The 14,460-nt window shown below is 47.6% G+C and overlaps 1 protein-coding gene across 3 annotated transcripts in view; it reads right to left on the reverse strand.

Annotated features, from left to right (window-relative positions):
* Positions 1-14,460, reverse strand: part of KIAA1328 (KIAA1328 ortholog) — a 320,218-nt gene that overhangs the window by 302,080 nt on the left and 3,678 nt on the right. For 2 of the 3 annotated variants that reach the window (XM_039911486.1, XM_029060660.2), the window contains exon 1: positions 14,303-14,400. The exons of the other annotated variant lie outside the window; for it this stretch is intronic. Coding sequence is in view for 1 of the 2 variants with exons in the window: in XM_029060660.2 (XP_028916493.1) it covers positions 14,303-14,372 (70 nt within the window). In the remaining variant the exon portion in view is untranslated. Of the gene's footprint in view, positions 1-14,302; positions 14,401-14,460 lie in introns of those variants that run through there. 3 annotated transcript variants of the gene reach the window in all.

Below are 14,460 nucleotides of genomic sequence, written 5' to 3' on the forward strand. Positions count from 1 at the left end.
GTGGATCACCAACCTAAGCGCTTGGGAGAGTACAATACAATGACAAACATTCTCTACCCACAGCAAGCTTACAGTCTAGAAGGAAAGACAGACATTAATATAAATAAATTATACAGATATGCAGAGGTTTTGTGGGGCTGAGAGGATCACAAGACGGGGCAGAATGCACTAGAAGAAAAATACTGGACGAGATTTTTCCCCCTACGGGTTTCCTACAGAACAAACGTCTATGTGTCTCATCTATAACCTCACATTCCTGATTCCCTGATAGTCTCCATCTACACCCACTCCCTTGGGGACCTCTCACGGCTTCAGCTACCACTTGTACTCTGAGGAAGCCCAGACCTGTATCTTCGGCCTCAACCTCTCGGCTTCACTGCAATCTCTGAGTTCCTTTTGCCTTCAGGACATCTCTACATGGAGGTCCTACAGACCCTCTACCTCAACATGTCCAAAACTCAGCAGTTCATCTTCCCTTCCAAACTTTCCTCCTGCAAGACTTTCCCATGTCTTTAAACCTGTCTTTCCTGTTTCGCAATCCTGAAAACTTGGCATTATCCTCGACTCATCTCTCTTTCAGCCCATACACTGTTAATAACTAGATCTTCTTGATTCTAGCTCCTCCTCATTTCCAGACTTTGCTCCTTCCTCTCCATCCATACTGCTCCCACACTGGTTCAAGCACTTGTCATAACTTGACTCCTCCCTCTAGACTGTAAGCTCCTGGTGGACAGGGAGTGTGTCTACCTACTCTGCTGTATTGTACTTTCCCAAGGGCTTAGTACAGTGCTCTGCATACAGTAAATGCTCAATAAATTCCAAAGATTGACTGACTATTTTATCAGCCTCTCCCCTGACCTCCCTGCTTCCAGCCTCTTCCCTCTCCAGTCCATACTCCACTCTACCTGGATCATCTTTGTAAAATATTCTGTATACATCTCCCTCTTCAAGTTTCTCCAAAGGCTTTCCATCCTTCTTTGAGCAAGCAGAAATTCCTTATCATTGGATTCAAGGCACTTCATTAGCTCTCTCTCCCCCTTATTCAATCTTATTTATTAAGCACTTACTATGTGCAGAGCACTGTACTAAGCACTTATCCTCACTCCTCTCCCACTATAATCCAGCCCGCATACTTCGCTCCTCTAATACCAACCTCACCCACCATCAACCCTTTGCACACATCCTCGATCCTGCCCGGAGCTCCCTCCCCCCGATATACCCAACACACCACATCTCTCGTGGGCAGGAAGCATGTCTATCAACTCTCTTGCACTGTACTCTCCTAAGCGCTTGGTACTGTGCTCTGCACACAGTAAGAACTCAATAAATACCATTGATCATGATCTTCAAAGCCTTATTGTAATATTTCCTCCAGGAAACCTTCCCAGATTAACCTCATTCTCCCATCTTATTTTCCCACCTTAAGTGCTCTCCCAAGCACTTAGTCCTACCAACGCTTAGGTACTCCTCCCACCCCCACAGCACTTATGTGTCCTTATCAGTCTTTCTATACTACAATTTTAATGTCTAGCTCCCCCTTTCAGAGCAAAGATCATGTTTAACAACTGTACTGTACTCCACTCCCAAGTGCTTAGTACAGTGTGCTGCACACAGTAACTGCTCAATAAATACCATTGATAGATTCAATACCACATGATCTTCAAGCCAGTTACCCTCAACTGGCCTCCTGGGGCCTGAATCCTCTGGAATGCTTTCCTGAGAGGTTATTAGAGACAATTGTTTCAACAACCTATGAAATGTTCACTGTTTTGCCTGTTTTAAACTCCCGACTGCTCTGATTAAAGCAAAGATGTAATCACAATATTGTCTCCCAAAATGTAGAGCCAACATTTGAGAAGCATCGAGTACCGCGGACCAGATAAAGCAAACCTCTAAAAAGACTAAAGAAATTCAGGAATTTAGTGCAACTTCTAAATTCCAATCTCTAAATCTCATTGAAATACACTAGCTTTGAAATGTAGCACTGTTTACTGAAAAACCTAATAATTATTTGCAAAAGCTTATAGCTAATCAGGCCAATGGATTATTTCTTTCTTGAAACAAAATTTGAACAGGCCTAAATTCAATCTTTAAGCATGCATCCACTCGTTTAGTAAAATTAATCACTAGCATTTCTAAGCACTGTTCTAAGGGCTTGGGAGTGTATATATAAGCCTTCAAGAAGCTTATCATCTAGTGGGGGAAAAGACAGATATATTACAAAAAGGGAGAGTAATCGAGTATATAAGACATGCCCGTAAGGACTAATAATAATAATTGTGCTATTTGTTAAGCACTTACCCTGTGCCAGGCACTCTAAGCACTAGGGTGGGATTCAAGCAAATCAGCTTGGACACAGTCCCGGTCCCACTTGAGGCTTACAGTCTCAATCTTCATTTTACAGATGAGGTAATTGAGGCACAGAAGTGAAATGACTTGCCCAAGGTCACGCAGCAAACAAGTGGCAGAGCCAGGATTAGAATCCATGGCCTTCTGACACCCAGGCCTGTGCTCTATCCACTACACCATGCTGCTGCCTTTGGGCTTGTAGTAAAATAAGTAAAATAAGGCTGGCACATTACAGCTAAAGTAGCAGTTAGATGCTATCAAGTGGGGAGAAGGGAATTTACTCTGGGAAGGCCTCTCAGAGGAGATGTGATCTTCGAAGGGCTTTGAAGATGGGGAGAGCTGTGATGCTGTGAGCCCGCTGAGTAGGGACTGTCTCTATTTGTTGCCGAATTGTACTTTCCAGGGGCTTAGTACAGTGCTCTGCACAGAGTAAGCGCTCCATAAGTACAATTGATTGAATGAAGTACACTGTCTGGCACCTAGTAAGAGTTTAAATATCATAAAAAAACAGATGGGATGTACTGGTAGAAGAGAATGGCTGATTCCTCTAGACTCTCAGCTCATTGTGGGCAGAGAATACCAATTCTGTATTCTTGGATGAGTCCAATATAACAGAGCTCTACACACCATAAGCACTCAAATACCGTTGACTGACTGATGGATTGAGTGGGAGGGAAAGAGCTGATGTAAGTGGTCAGAAGTTTCTGCCTGATAGGACTGGAACGCGCAACCATTGGTCGTTTCTGAGGAATGGGAGGTGTACATGATATGCTTTAGAATAATGATCTGAGCAGCAGAGTGACATACGCCTTGACTAGCACGGTAGCCGTTTGGTTGGAGACGAAGGGACAGATTTCTGGAAATGTTGTGGACGAGGAAACAATTTGACCACAGACAATGTGGGGTTGAATAAGAGGGAAGAGTCAAGGATAATGCCAAGGTTTGGGGACTTGAGACATAGGGAGGATGGTGATGGGAAAGTTAGGAGAAGGAGGGAATTCAAATTTTGCACACATTGAGCTTGTGGTGTCAGTGGGATACCCACGTAGAGATGTGCGGGAGGCAGGAGATATGAGACCGCAGAGAAGGAGAGAAGAAGATTTGGGAATCATCCATGTAGAGGCAATGGTTGAACCCATGGGAAGAGATGGCCTCCCTCATCATAATAGTAACTATGGGATTTACTAAGTGCTTACTATGCGCCAAGCACTGTACTAGATACTGGTCCTTCAGGTCAGACACAATCCCTAACCTACCCTAGCCTCAAGTCTAAGGAGGTGGGAGAACAGGAATTGAAGCTCCTGAAAATGAAGAAAAACTGAGGCCCAGAAAAGTTAAGGGACTTGCCCAAGGTCACAGACCAGGCAAGTTGCGAAGGCAGGATCAGAACCTAGGTCCTCTGGCTCCCAGGCACATGCTCTTTCCACTAGGCCATACTGCTTCTCAAGGGAGCAAGTGTGACTAGGAGGGAACCCAGAAATGAGAGTTGAAGATGCCCCAAGTTAGGGGGTGGGAAGCAGGGGAGGAGCCCGCAAAAGAAACTGAGGATAGGAGTAGGAGAAGAACCTGGAGAGGACAGTGGCAGAGAACAAATGGTTGGATAGCATTTCCTGAAGAAAGAGGTGGTCCACAGTGTCAAAGGCAGCTGAGAAGGGGACTATCTTCAGGGAAGATCAGAACGGAGCACGGACCGTTGGATCTGCCAAAGAGGAGGGCCTGGTGGCTTTGGAGAGGACAGGTTCTGTGAAACGAAGGGGACAGAAACTGGATTAGAAAAAGAGTTGGGGGAAAGGAAGTAGAAGCAGCCAGTTTTTCACAGCCTGTCTGAGGATGAAAATGAGCCAGACACACAAAAGGGGAAATAGTGTCCAACATCTGGATAGCCCTAGGTGCTGATGCAAAACTCATCTTTCTTACATATTCCATAACACTTTCCAGTGTATCAACTTTACAACATATATCCGAGTGATGCCTTTAAGCAGCAGCAGTGTAGTGGATAGACGGGCCTGGGAGTCAGAAGGTCATGGGCCCTAAACCTGGCTCTGCCACTTGTCTGCTGTGTGACCTTGGGCAAGCTACTTCACTTCTTCTCTGGGCCTCAGTTACCTCCTCTATTAAATGGAGATTGAGACCGTGAGCCCCACATGGGACTGTGTCCAACCTGATTTGTTCGAATCCACCCCAGCGCTTAGTAGAGTGCTTGGCACTTAGTAAGCACTTAACAGATACCATCGTTATTATTTTAAAAATCCAATAATTAAAATCAGCTTTTAATTATAAAAAGGGTCCTTTGTTTCAATTTCTAGGCAAAACCCCAACGGACCGGAGTATTTCCGGCAAATCTACCAGCTTTCCGGTGCCACTGGGAGCCGGGCCAGCATCAGTCAGTGCACTGGGCACCTTGCCCGCCGGGTCAGCGCTCCACAGCTCGGGCCGATCGGCGGCCATAGAAGCTGTCCCCCAGGAGTGCTTTGATCAGAGCCACCTGGAATTTCAGGCTGGGAAACATTGAGCCAGGGTCTCCTGGAGAGCCTGTTGGCCCCAAAAAACTGCAGGAACTCAGCTCTGCCTTCAGCTTGCGGGCTGGGTTGAGTTTTCTAGCTTCTAGGACTGCCGTTAAATTCCTAGTTCCTCCCCAAAATCCGGGATGGACCTGGAGCAGCCCCTGGAGGACAAAGGGACTAAAGAGCAGACATCCTATCCAAAGGAATGTCGACCGGCAGACACCGCCCCACTAAGGGAGCAGGTTTCTTAAATGCAGTGGCTCCCGAAATCTTGTCCTTCCCCCGATTCCTGACCGCATGAAGTTCTAGCACTACCCATCTGAGAAACTCCCCAAAGCGAGTGAATCAATCAGTGGTACTTCTGAGCACTTCCTGGGTGGAGAACACTATGCTAAGTGCTCGGGAAAATATAATGCAGTAGAGTTGGCAGATGCGATCCCTGACCATGAGGGGCTTACGGTTCCCGGGGAGGGGCTGACCATCAGGGGGAAACTGTTTATTAACCAGGAATTTAAAAGAAAAAAAATTAAAATACTGAAAATCAAAAATCAAGAACCATAATTCTATTTAGTTTTTTAGAAGGTACAGTGTGTTAGAGCTGAATATGCTAATGAAGAAGCCCACTGTAAATACCTTTATTCAATTGTGCACGCAATTATTTATCTCGACTACTCTATTTTTCTATCCGTCTTCCACACACTACTGTATTGTACTCTCCCAGGTGTCTGGTACATTACCCGGCACAGAGTAAGTGCTCAATAAATACCATCGATTGATTCATTAGAGGTGCACGCTTCTTCTGAGTAGGGTACACCTCATTTGTTTCATCACTCATCTCCGGTCCCCTCTCCTTCACTTATTATTCTCAGACTGCAAGCCCCACAAAGGACAGCACTTAGGTGCATATCTTTAAATTATATATTTGAAATTATGCATGTATGTATTTATATTAACGTCTGTCTCCCCCTCGAGACTGTAAACTCACTGTGGTCAGGGAGCTTGTCAGCCAACTCTGTTGTATTCTCCCAAGCGTTTAGTACAGTGCTCTGTCCATAGTAAGCACTCAAATACCTCTGATGATGACAGGGATCCTGAGTATTCTTTCCCAGCATCTAATCCAGTGTCCTGCACACTTGTAAATGCTTAATAAAAACAATTACTGCTGCGAGCCCATCCCAACGGTTAGTATGATGGTCTGTCATGAGTAGGTGCTCAATAAATACCACTACCACCTCGGGGCTCAGTGGAAAGAGCCCGGGCTTGGGAGTCAGAGGTCATGAGCTCAAATCCCGGCTCAGCCGCTTGTCAGCTGTGTGACTTTGGACAAGTCACTTAACTTCTCTGGGCCTCAGTTACCTCATCTGTAAAATGGGGATTAAGACTGTGAGCCCCATATGGGACAACCTGATCACCTTGTACCCTCTCCAGCACTTAGAACAGTGCTTTGCATATAGTAAGCGCTTAACAAATGCCATTATTATTATTATTATTACTTCTGTCCTTACTACAACAAACCCTACAGTAAGCAACTCACTATACTTCACTCTCAATCGTTGGTACTTATCGAGTACTTACTATGTGCAGAGCACTGTACTAAGCATTTGGGAGGTTAATAACACTTGCCATAATTGTTATGCGCTTACTGTGGAGCAAGCACTGTTCTAAGCGCTGGGGTAGATACAAGATAATCAGCTTGGACACAGTCCTTTCCCCACATGGGGCTCGGACCCTTAATCCCCATTTTACAGATGAAGGAACTGAGGCCCAAAGTCACATAGCAGGCATGTGGCAGAGCTGGGATTAGAACCCACTTCCTCTCTCAGGCCTGTGCTCTTTCCACTAGGCATCATTGCTTCTCAGTTAGCAGAAATGTTCTCTGTCCACAGCGAGCTTAACTTCCTTGGAGGTGGTTTGGACTTGGAGAAGTGACTTTTTATATCACCTCATATATATTCTGTACTGCTTACTCGAGGCACGGAGAGCCAGGTGTGAATCACCCCCTGGAAAACGGGTCTGACTAACAAAGATAAACATAGGAGAGGAAGTGGATGGATAGTTCTTCCCGGCTGATCTGTTCTCACATGATAGATGACACACAGCTAGAGTACGGAAAACTTTGTGGTTCACATTGTTTACTAAAAGGTACTAATTGTTCCCTTTATAGGAAGGCATGGTAAAATCCCTGGTTTATCAAGGGCCTACAAAAAGTGGACTCTCTCTCAAGTTCAGGCCTAGTGGGAGAGTGTGGGCTTGGGAGTCAAAGAGACCTGGATTCTAATCCTGGCTCTGCCACTTGTCTGCTATGTGACCCTGGGCAAGTCACTTCACTGGGCCTCAGTGACCTCATCTGTGAAGTGCGGATTAAGACTATGAGCCTCCCACATGGGATTACGACTGTGAGCCCCATGTGGGACAGGGACTGTGTCCAACCTGATTAGCTTATATCTACCCCAGAGCTTAGTAGAGTGCCTGGCCCATAGCAAGCACTTATATACCATAAAATTTTTTAAAAAAAAGAAATCAGGAACAGAGGGCCTGCTTGATTTAGAGGATTTCTAAAGTGATCTGCAGTGGGATGAAATGGTATATGCTGAGCTCTTACTTTGGGCAGAGCACTGAACTGAGCACTTGGAAGGGCACAATACAACAGAGACCTGATTTCTGCCCGCAGAGAGCTCACAGTCAAGAGAGGGAGAAGGGGTCGTAAAAAGTCACAGCTCAGGGAGTTGGCAGAGTATCAATAAGACCAGCAGGGCACCAGGTAAACTGCTCCTTTGGGGCCTTTACCTGAGCTGTAGTGGGCCAGCCTGCAGAAGCATCAATCAGTTGATGCTCAACGTATCTATTGAGTGCTTACTGTGTGCAAAGCACCATACCAAGTGCTGGGGAGAGTACAATATAACAGAGTTAGTAGATGCATTCCCTGTCCACATGAGTTTACAGTCTAGAGGGGGAGACAGTCATTAATATAAATATAATTTTTAGGTGTGCATAATAATTATGATTACAGAGTGGGAGAGAAAGAGAGAGAGGGAGGGAGGAAGAGAAGCAGCATGGCCTGGTGGATAGAACACAGGCCTGGGAGTCAGAAGGCCGTGGGTTCTAATACCAGTTCTGCCACTTATCTGCTGTGGGATCTTGAGCAAGTCACTTCATTTCTCTGTGCATCAGTTCCCTCATCTGTAAAGTGGGGATTAAGACTGTGAATCCTACACAGTACAACTCAATTTGCTTGTATCCACCCCAGCGCTTAGTACAGTGCCTGGCCCATGGTATGTGCTTAACTAAAATTATTATTACTATTACTATAAAGAGAGACAAAAAACAAGTGCAGGGCAGGGCTTGGGAGGTACAGACAGGGTCTAAGAGCAAATGGGTCAGAAAGTCTCCACTTTCAGTCCCACCTGGAACGAGTGAAGGTGGGAATCCTGTCTCTAAAAGCAATGACGTTACCTTCATGTCTGGAAATCTCACAGGGCAAAGCTCCTCACAGTCTTGATGGGGTTGGCGCCTTCCGTCTCACCTCCAAACCCCTACCAGGGGAACCCGTTTGGAGATCTAGATAAATGGATATATTTTGATAATACCTAGCCATCCTGTCTTGTCTTTCCTTAGGACCAAATGCAAACTCCTAGAAGGCGCCCCAGGAAAGCACTTAGTAACATCAAACATGAAATGTTTAATGGGCATGACATTGTTCAGGAAACAGATTATTTGATGATTGAACTGTGAGCACACATGCTGTCTTAGTAGACATCGAATTTGAATGACAGCATCCCTCGTTTTCACTAGTTTTCTGGAAAACTAACAGTCTCCAACCATTCAATACGAAGCACTGCCATGCATTTAACACTAAATGTACAAGACCAGCCAGCATTTGCCCATTAAAACCAGAGACAAACACACACACAGAGGAATGAGACTTCATCTCTCCCTCAGCAGAGTGGCCACTGGCCAAACGATTCAAACATCCTTGTGAGAAAACTCAAGCAACTCAGCAAAAGGAGGAGATAGACCCCACCAAGCAGCCTGCCATTACTGTCTGCCCCGCACAGTCGAGCAAATGTCCACCTCCAGGACACTAACCTCCATCATCCACCAAGAAGTGGAGGCTAGAGGAAACTCACAATTCTCAGCACACATCGATAGTTGTACTAAACCAGAGGTGACATATCATGACAGTCTCCCACTGCAGATGCCTTTGCTTACCCTGATGCTCGCCAAATGAAAACATCCAAGGGGACAACACTACTCGTCAAAAGTGCATCACGGGAAGGATAGAGAAGTAGTATGGCCTAGTGGATAGAGCATGGGCCTGGAAGTCAGAAGGATCTGGGTTCGAATCTTGGCTCCACGACTTGCCGTCTGTTGGATCTTGGGCAAATCACTTCACATCTCTGGGGCTCAGTTACCTCATCTATAAAATGGGGATTAAGATTGTGTCCAACCCAATTGCTTTGTATCCACCCCAGCCCTTAGTACAGTGCCTGGCACAAAAGTACTTAAATACCACAATTATTATCTTTACCCTGATAAAAGTCTCTGTCTCTTCACAGGACTCCTCATTACAACCCATCGAGTGGGAACTGCCTTCTTCTTCTTGCTAAATCTGATGGTACCTACCCCATCCTAATCCTTCAGGGCCTCTCAGCTGCCTTCTACACCATGGACCGCCCCCTTTCTCCCAGAAACATTATCCAACCTTGGCTTCACTGACACTGTCCTCTCCTGGCTCTCCTCCTCTCTGACTGCTCCAAATCCATCTCTTCTGCAGGCTCCTCTTCTGCCTCCCAGCCTCTGACAATGGAAATCCCTCAAGGCTCAGTTCTGAGTCCCCTTTTATCCTCCATCTACATCCAATACCTTGGAGAACTCACTTGCTCCCACAGCTTCAATTACCATCTCTACACGGATGATTCCCAAATCTCTCCTCCGCAGCCTCACATTTCCTCCTGCCTTCGGGATATCTCTACTTGGATGTCCCACCTCAAATGAAACAAGCCCAAAACCAAACTCCTCATCTTCCCCATCACAGTAGACAATACCATTAGCCTCACTATCTCTCAAGCTCATAAGCTGACATTATCCTCGACTCATCTCTCTTATTCAACACACACATTCAGTCTGTCACTGAATCCTGTCTATTCTACCTTTACATCACCAAAATCTGCCCTTTCCTCTCCATTCAAACTACAACCACGTTAGTTCAAGTACTTATCCTACCCCGCCTTGATTACCGCATCAGCCTCCTCGCTGACCTCCCTGCCTCCTGTGCCTGCCTACTCCAGTCCGTATTTAACTCTGCTGCCCAGATCATCTTCAGAAAATCCACTCGAACCTTGTCTGCCCACTCCTCAAGAACTTCCAATGACTGCCTGTCCACCTCCGCATCAAACAGAAATGCCTTACAATCAGCTTTAAAGCACTCAATCAGCTTGCTCTCTCGTACCTTATCCTCTGATTTCCTCCTGCAGTCCAGCCCACATACTTAGCTCCTCTAGCGCCAGCTTGCTCACTCTGACTCAACCTCATCTGTCTCGCTGCTGACCCCTTTTCCACATCCTCCCTCTGGCCTGGAATTCCCTCCCCCGGCATATGAAAGACCACCACACTCCCCACCTTCATAGCCCTATTAACGTGGCCCAGCAGAAAGAGCACGGGCCTGGAAGTTAGAGGACTTGGATTTTAATCCCAGCTCCGCCACATGTCTGCGGTGTGACCTCGGGCAAGTCGCTTCTCTGGGCCTCAGTTACCTCATCTGCCTAATGGGGATTAAGACCGTGAGCCCCATGTGGGACAGGGTCCGTGTTTGACCTGATTAGCTTCTATCTACTCCGGGGCTTAGAACGGTGCTTGGCGCATAATAAGTGCTTAATGCCACAATTACTATTAAAGTCATATCCCCTCCAAAAGTCCTTCCTCGATTAAGCCCTCTCTTTCCCTCCTACTCTACGGTAACCTGTGACTTTCTCCTCACTAAAGCCGAATCTTCCTAGACCGCCTTCCCTAGCGCTATCTTACTCGCCGTGCCCCGATCCCGTCTCTTGCCGACAACTCCTTTGCCACATCGACCGCCTAGCCTGGAACTCCATAAATACCAGACCATCACCCTTCCCCTTTTCAAAGCCTTATTAAGGTCACATCTCCTCAAAGAGGCCTTCCCCAGTTAAGCCCTCTTTCCCCCAGCTCCCTCTCCCATCTGCGTCATCTCTGCACTTGGATCTATGACCTTTGGGTATCTATTCGCCCCACCCTCAACCCCACGGCACTTACGTACATAGCTGTAAATTATAAATCATTTATTTATATAAATGGCTGTCTCTTCCTCTAGGCTGTAAGTCTGTTGTGGGCAGGGAATGGGTCTGCTAACACTGTTGTATTATACTCTTCCAAGCGCTTAGTCCAATGCTCTGCACACAGTAAACATTCAATAAATACCACTGATTAACGTTAATGTTGGTCTCCCCATCCAGACTTTAAGCTATTTATGGGCAGGGAATGTGTTTACCAATTCTGTTGTACTGTGATCACCCAAACACCTAGTACGGTGTTTATCACACAGTAAGCGCTCAGTACTACCATAGATTTCTCTGGATTACGGCTAGATCCACCACTCCAGTGCACACTACTCAAACATCACCGATCGGCCTGATGTGAGGAAATAGTCTTCTCTGTAGTGCTGCCCTTGGGGAACTGCCATCCACAATTAAATACCGTTTATTAAGTACAGGGAAGCAGAGTGACTTAGTGGAAAGAGCCCGGGCTTGGGAGTCAGAGGTCATGAGTTCTAATCCTCGCTCCACCACGTGTCTGCTGTGTGACCTTAGGCAAGTCACTTAGCTTCTCTGTGCCTCAGTTCCCTCATCTGTAAAATGGGGATTAAGACTGTGAGCCCCACATGGGACAACCTGATTACCTTGCATCTACCCCAGCGTTTAGAACACTGCTTGGCACACAGTAAGCGCTTAGCAAATACCATTATCATTATTCATTTGAGCAACGGTATGGAATGAGCATTTACTGTGTACAGAGCACTGCACCCATCTCTCTTCTCCTAGAGAAGCCGTGTGGCCTTGTGAAAGGAGCACAAGCACAGGCCTGGGAGTCAGAGGTCATGGGTTCTAATCCCGGTTCCGCCACTTGTCTGCAGCGTGATCTTGGGCAAATCATTTAACTTCCCTGTGCCACAGTTTCCTCATCTGTAGAAATGAAGATTATTAAATCCTACTCCTTCCTACCTAGACTCCGAGACCCAGCCAGGACAGGAACTGTATCCAAATGGATAACCTTGTAATAATAATGTTGGTATTTGTTAAGCGCTTACTATGTGCACAGCACTGTTCTAAGCACTGGGCTAGATACAGGGTAATCAGGTTGTCCCATATGAGGCTCACAGTCTTAATCCCCATTTTACAGATGAGGTAACTGAGGCACACAGAAATGACTTGCCTACAGTCACACAGCTGACAAGTAGCGGAGCCAGGATTCAAACTCGTGACCTCTGACTCCCAAACCCATGCTCTTTCCACTGAGCCACGCTGCCTGTCGATACCCCAGTGCTTCGAACATAGTAAGCGCTTAACAAATACATTAATTATTATTACTGTAGTACACACTTGGGAGAGAACAATAAAACAGAGTTGTGAGACACATTCCCCGCTCGCAAAGAGCTTAAAAGACGCGGAGAAATACCAAAGCCCAGAGAAAGACGGCCCATCTTTGTTGAGCAGAGGGAACCTCTGCCCCAACACACACCGTCAGAAGCCAACTCCAGCAACCCAAAGAAAAGCCACACTCCTAGGCCGGGGCCCTGTCCCAACCACAGTGACCTGGCCCAACTAAATACCTGACCAGCCACCGGGAATATTCTCATCACTGGCGGAAAGAGCACGGGCCTGGGAGTCGGAAGGACCTGGGTTCTAATCCCACTCCGCCAGTTGAGCGAAGTAGATAAAGCACGAGCCGGGCAGTCAGGAGGTCAAGGGTTCTAACCCCGCCTCCGCCACTTGTCGGCTGTGTAACCTTGGACAAGTCACTTCACTTCTCTGGGCCTCAGTCACCACATCTATAAAATGGGGATTCATTCGATCACATTTATTGAGCGGTTACTATGTGCAGAGCACTGTACTAGGCGCTTGAGACAGAGAGCCCCACCTGGGACAGTGACCGTGTCCAAGGCGATTTACTTGGATCCACCCCAGCGTTTAGTATAGTGCCCGGCACATAGCAGGTGCTTAAACACCATATCTTTTTGGCCCGCTGTATAATAAATGTTGGTATTTGTTAAGCGCTTACTTTGTGCCGAGCACTGTTCTAAGCGCTGGGGTAGACACAGGGGAATCAGGTTGTCGCACGAGGGGTTCACAGTCTGCATTCCCATTTTACAGATGAGGTTAACTGAGGCATCGAGAAGTTAAGTGACTTGCCCAAAGTCACACAGCTGACAAGTGACTGAGCCGGGATTCGAACCCATGACCTCTGACTCCAAAGCCCGTGCTCTTTCCACTGAGCCACGCTGCTTCTCGGGCCACTCGCTTCCCTTCTCTGGGCCTCAGTTTCCACCTGCAAAACGGAGATTAAGACTGTACGCCGCGTGCAGGACGGGGACCGTGTCCAATCTGATAACCTTGGATTCTTTCATTCAATCGTATTTATGGAGTGCTATGTGCCGAGCGCTGTACTAAGCGCTTGGAGTGCACAATTCGGCAACGGATGGAGATAATTCCTGCCCAACGACGGCATCACAGTCTCTTGATCCAGTGCTTCGAGCAGGACCTGTTGCACAGCAAGGGCTTAAACAAATACCATTATTAGTATTATTATTAGGGCCTGGCATCTAGGAAGCGCTTAAATACCACAGCAGCGTGGCTCGGTGGAAACAGCCCGGGCTTGGGCGTCACAGGTCATGGGTTCAAATCCCGACTCAGCCACCTGTCAGCTGTGTGACTGGGGGGCAAGTCACTTCACCGGGCCTCAGTTTCCCCCCCTCCCCGTAAATGAAGAGGAGGAGGATGAAGACGGGGAGCCCCACATGGGACAACCTGATCACCTGGTCTCCTCCCCAGCGCTTACAACAGTGCTTGGCACGTAGTAAGCGCTCAACAAATGCTATCATTATTATGTATCTCCCCCAGCGCTTAGAATTGGTGCTCTGCACAGAGTAAGCGCTTACCAAATACCAACATTATTATTATTTTTAAAAAAAATCCTAGTTGGACCCAGCCAACCGTGCTAACTTAGCTAACGCTGGGTGCAGAGCGCTGCGCTAAGCGCTGCGCAGGGCCACGGCGGGGCCGCTCCCCGACGCAACCCCGGACGGGAAGCACGCGAGGGTGGAAGCCTCCCCCGCCCCGACCCCCTCCCCGGCCTCCCTGATCGATCGATCGATCAATCGATCGATCAGCCGACGGCCGGTCCCCCCGCCCCGCCCCCACCCCAGCAAAGGATACCGTCCCGGCTCCAGTAGGCGGCGGGCGCGGCCGCCATCTTCAAACCGCCGCCCCGCCCCCCGACGCTCATTGGACCCGACCCCGCTGACGTCACGGACGCGGAAGAGCGGCGCCTGCCGGGATGTGTAGTTCGCCCGCCGCGCCGGCCGGGGCCGAGG

This window comes from Ornithorhynchus anatinus, chromosome 3 (assembly GCF_004115215.2).
Source record: "Ornithorhynchus anatinus isolate Pmale09 chromosome 3, mOrnAna1.pri.v4, whole genome shotgun sequence".
Lineage (NCBI taxonomy): Eukaryota > Metazoa > Chordata > Mammalia > Monotremata > Ornithorhynchidae > Ornithorhynchus > Ornithorhynchus anatinus.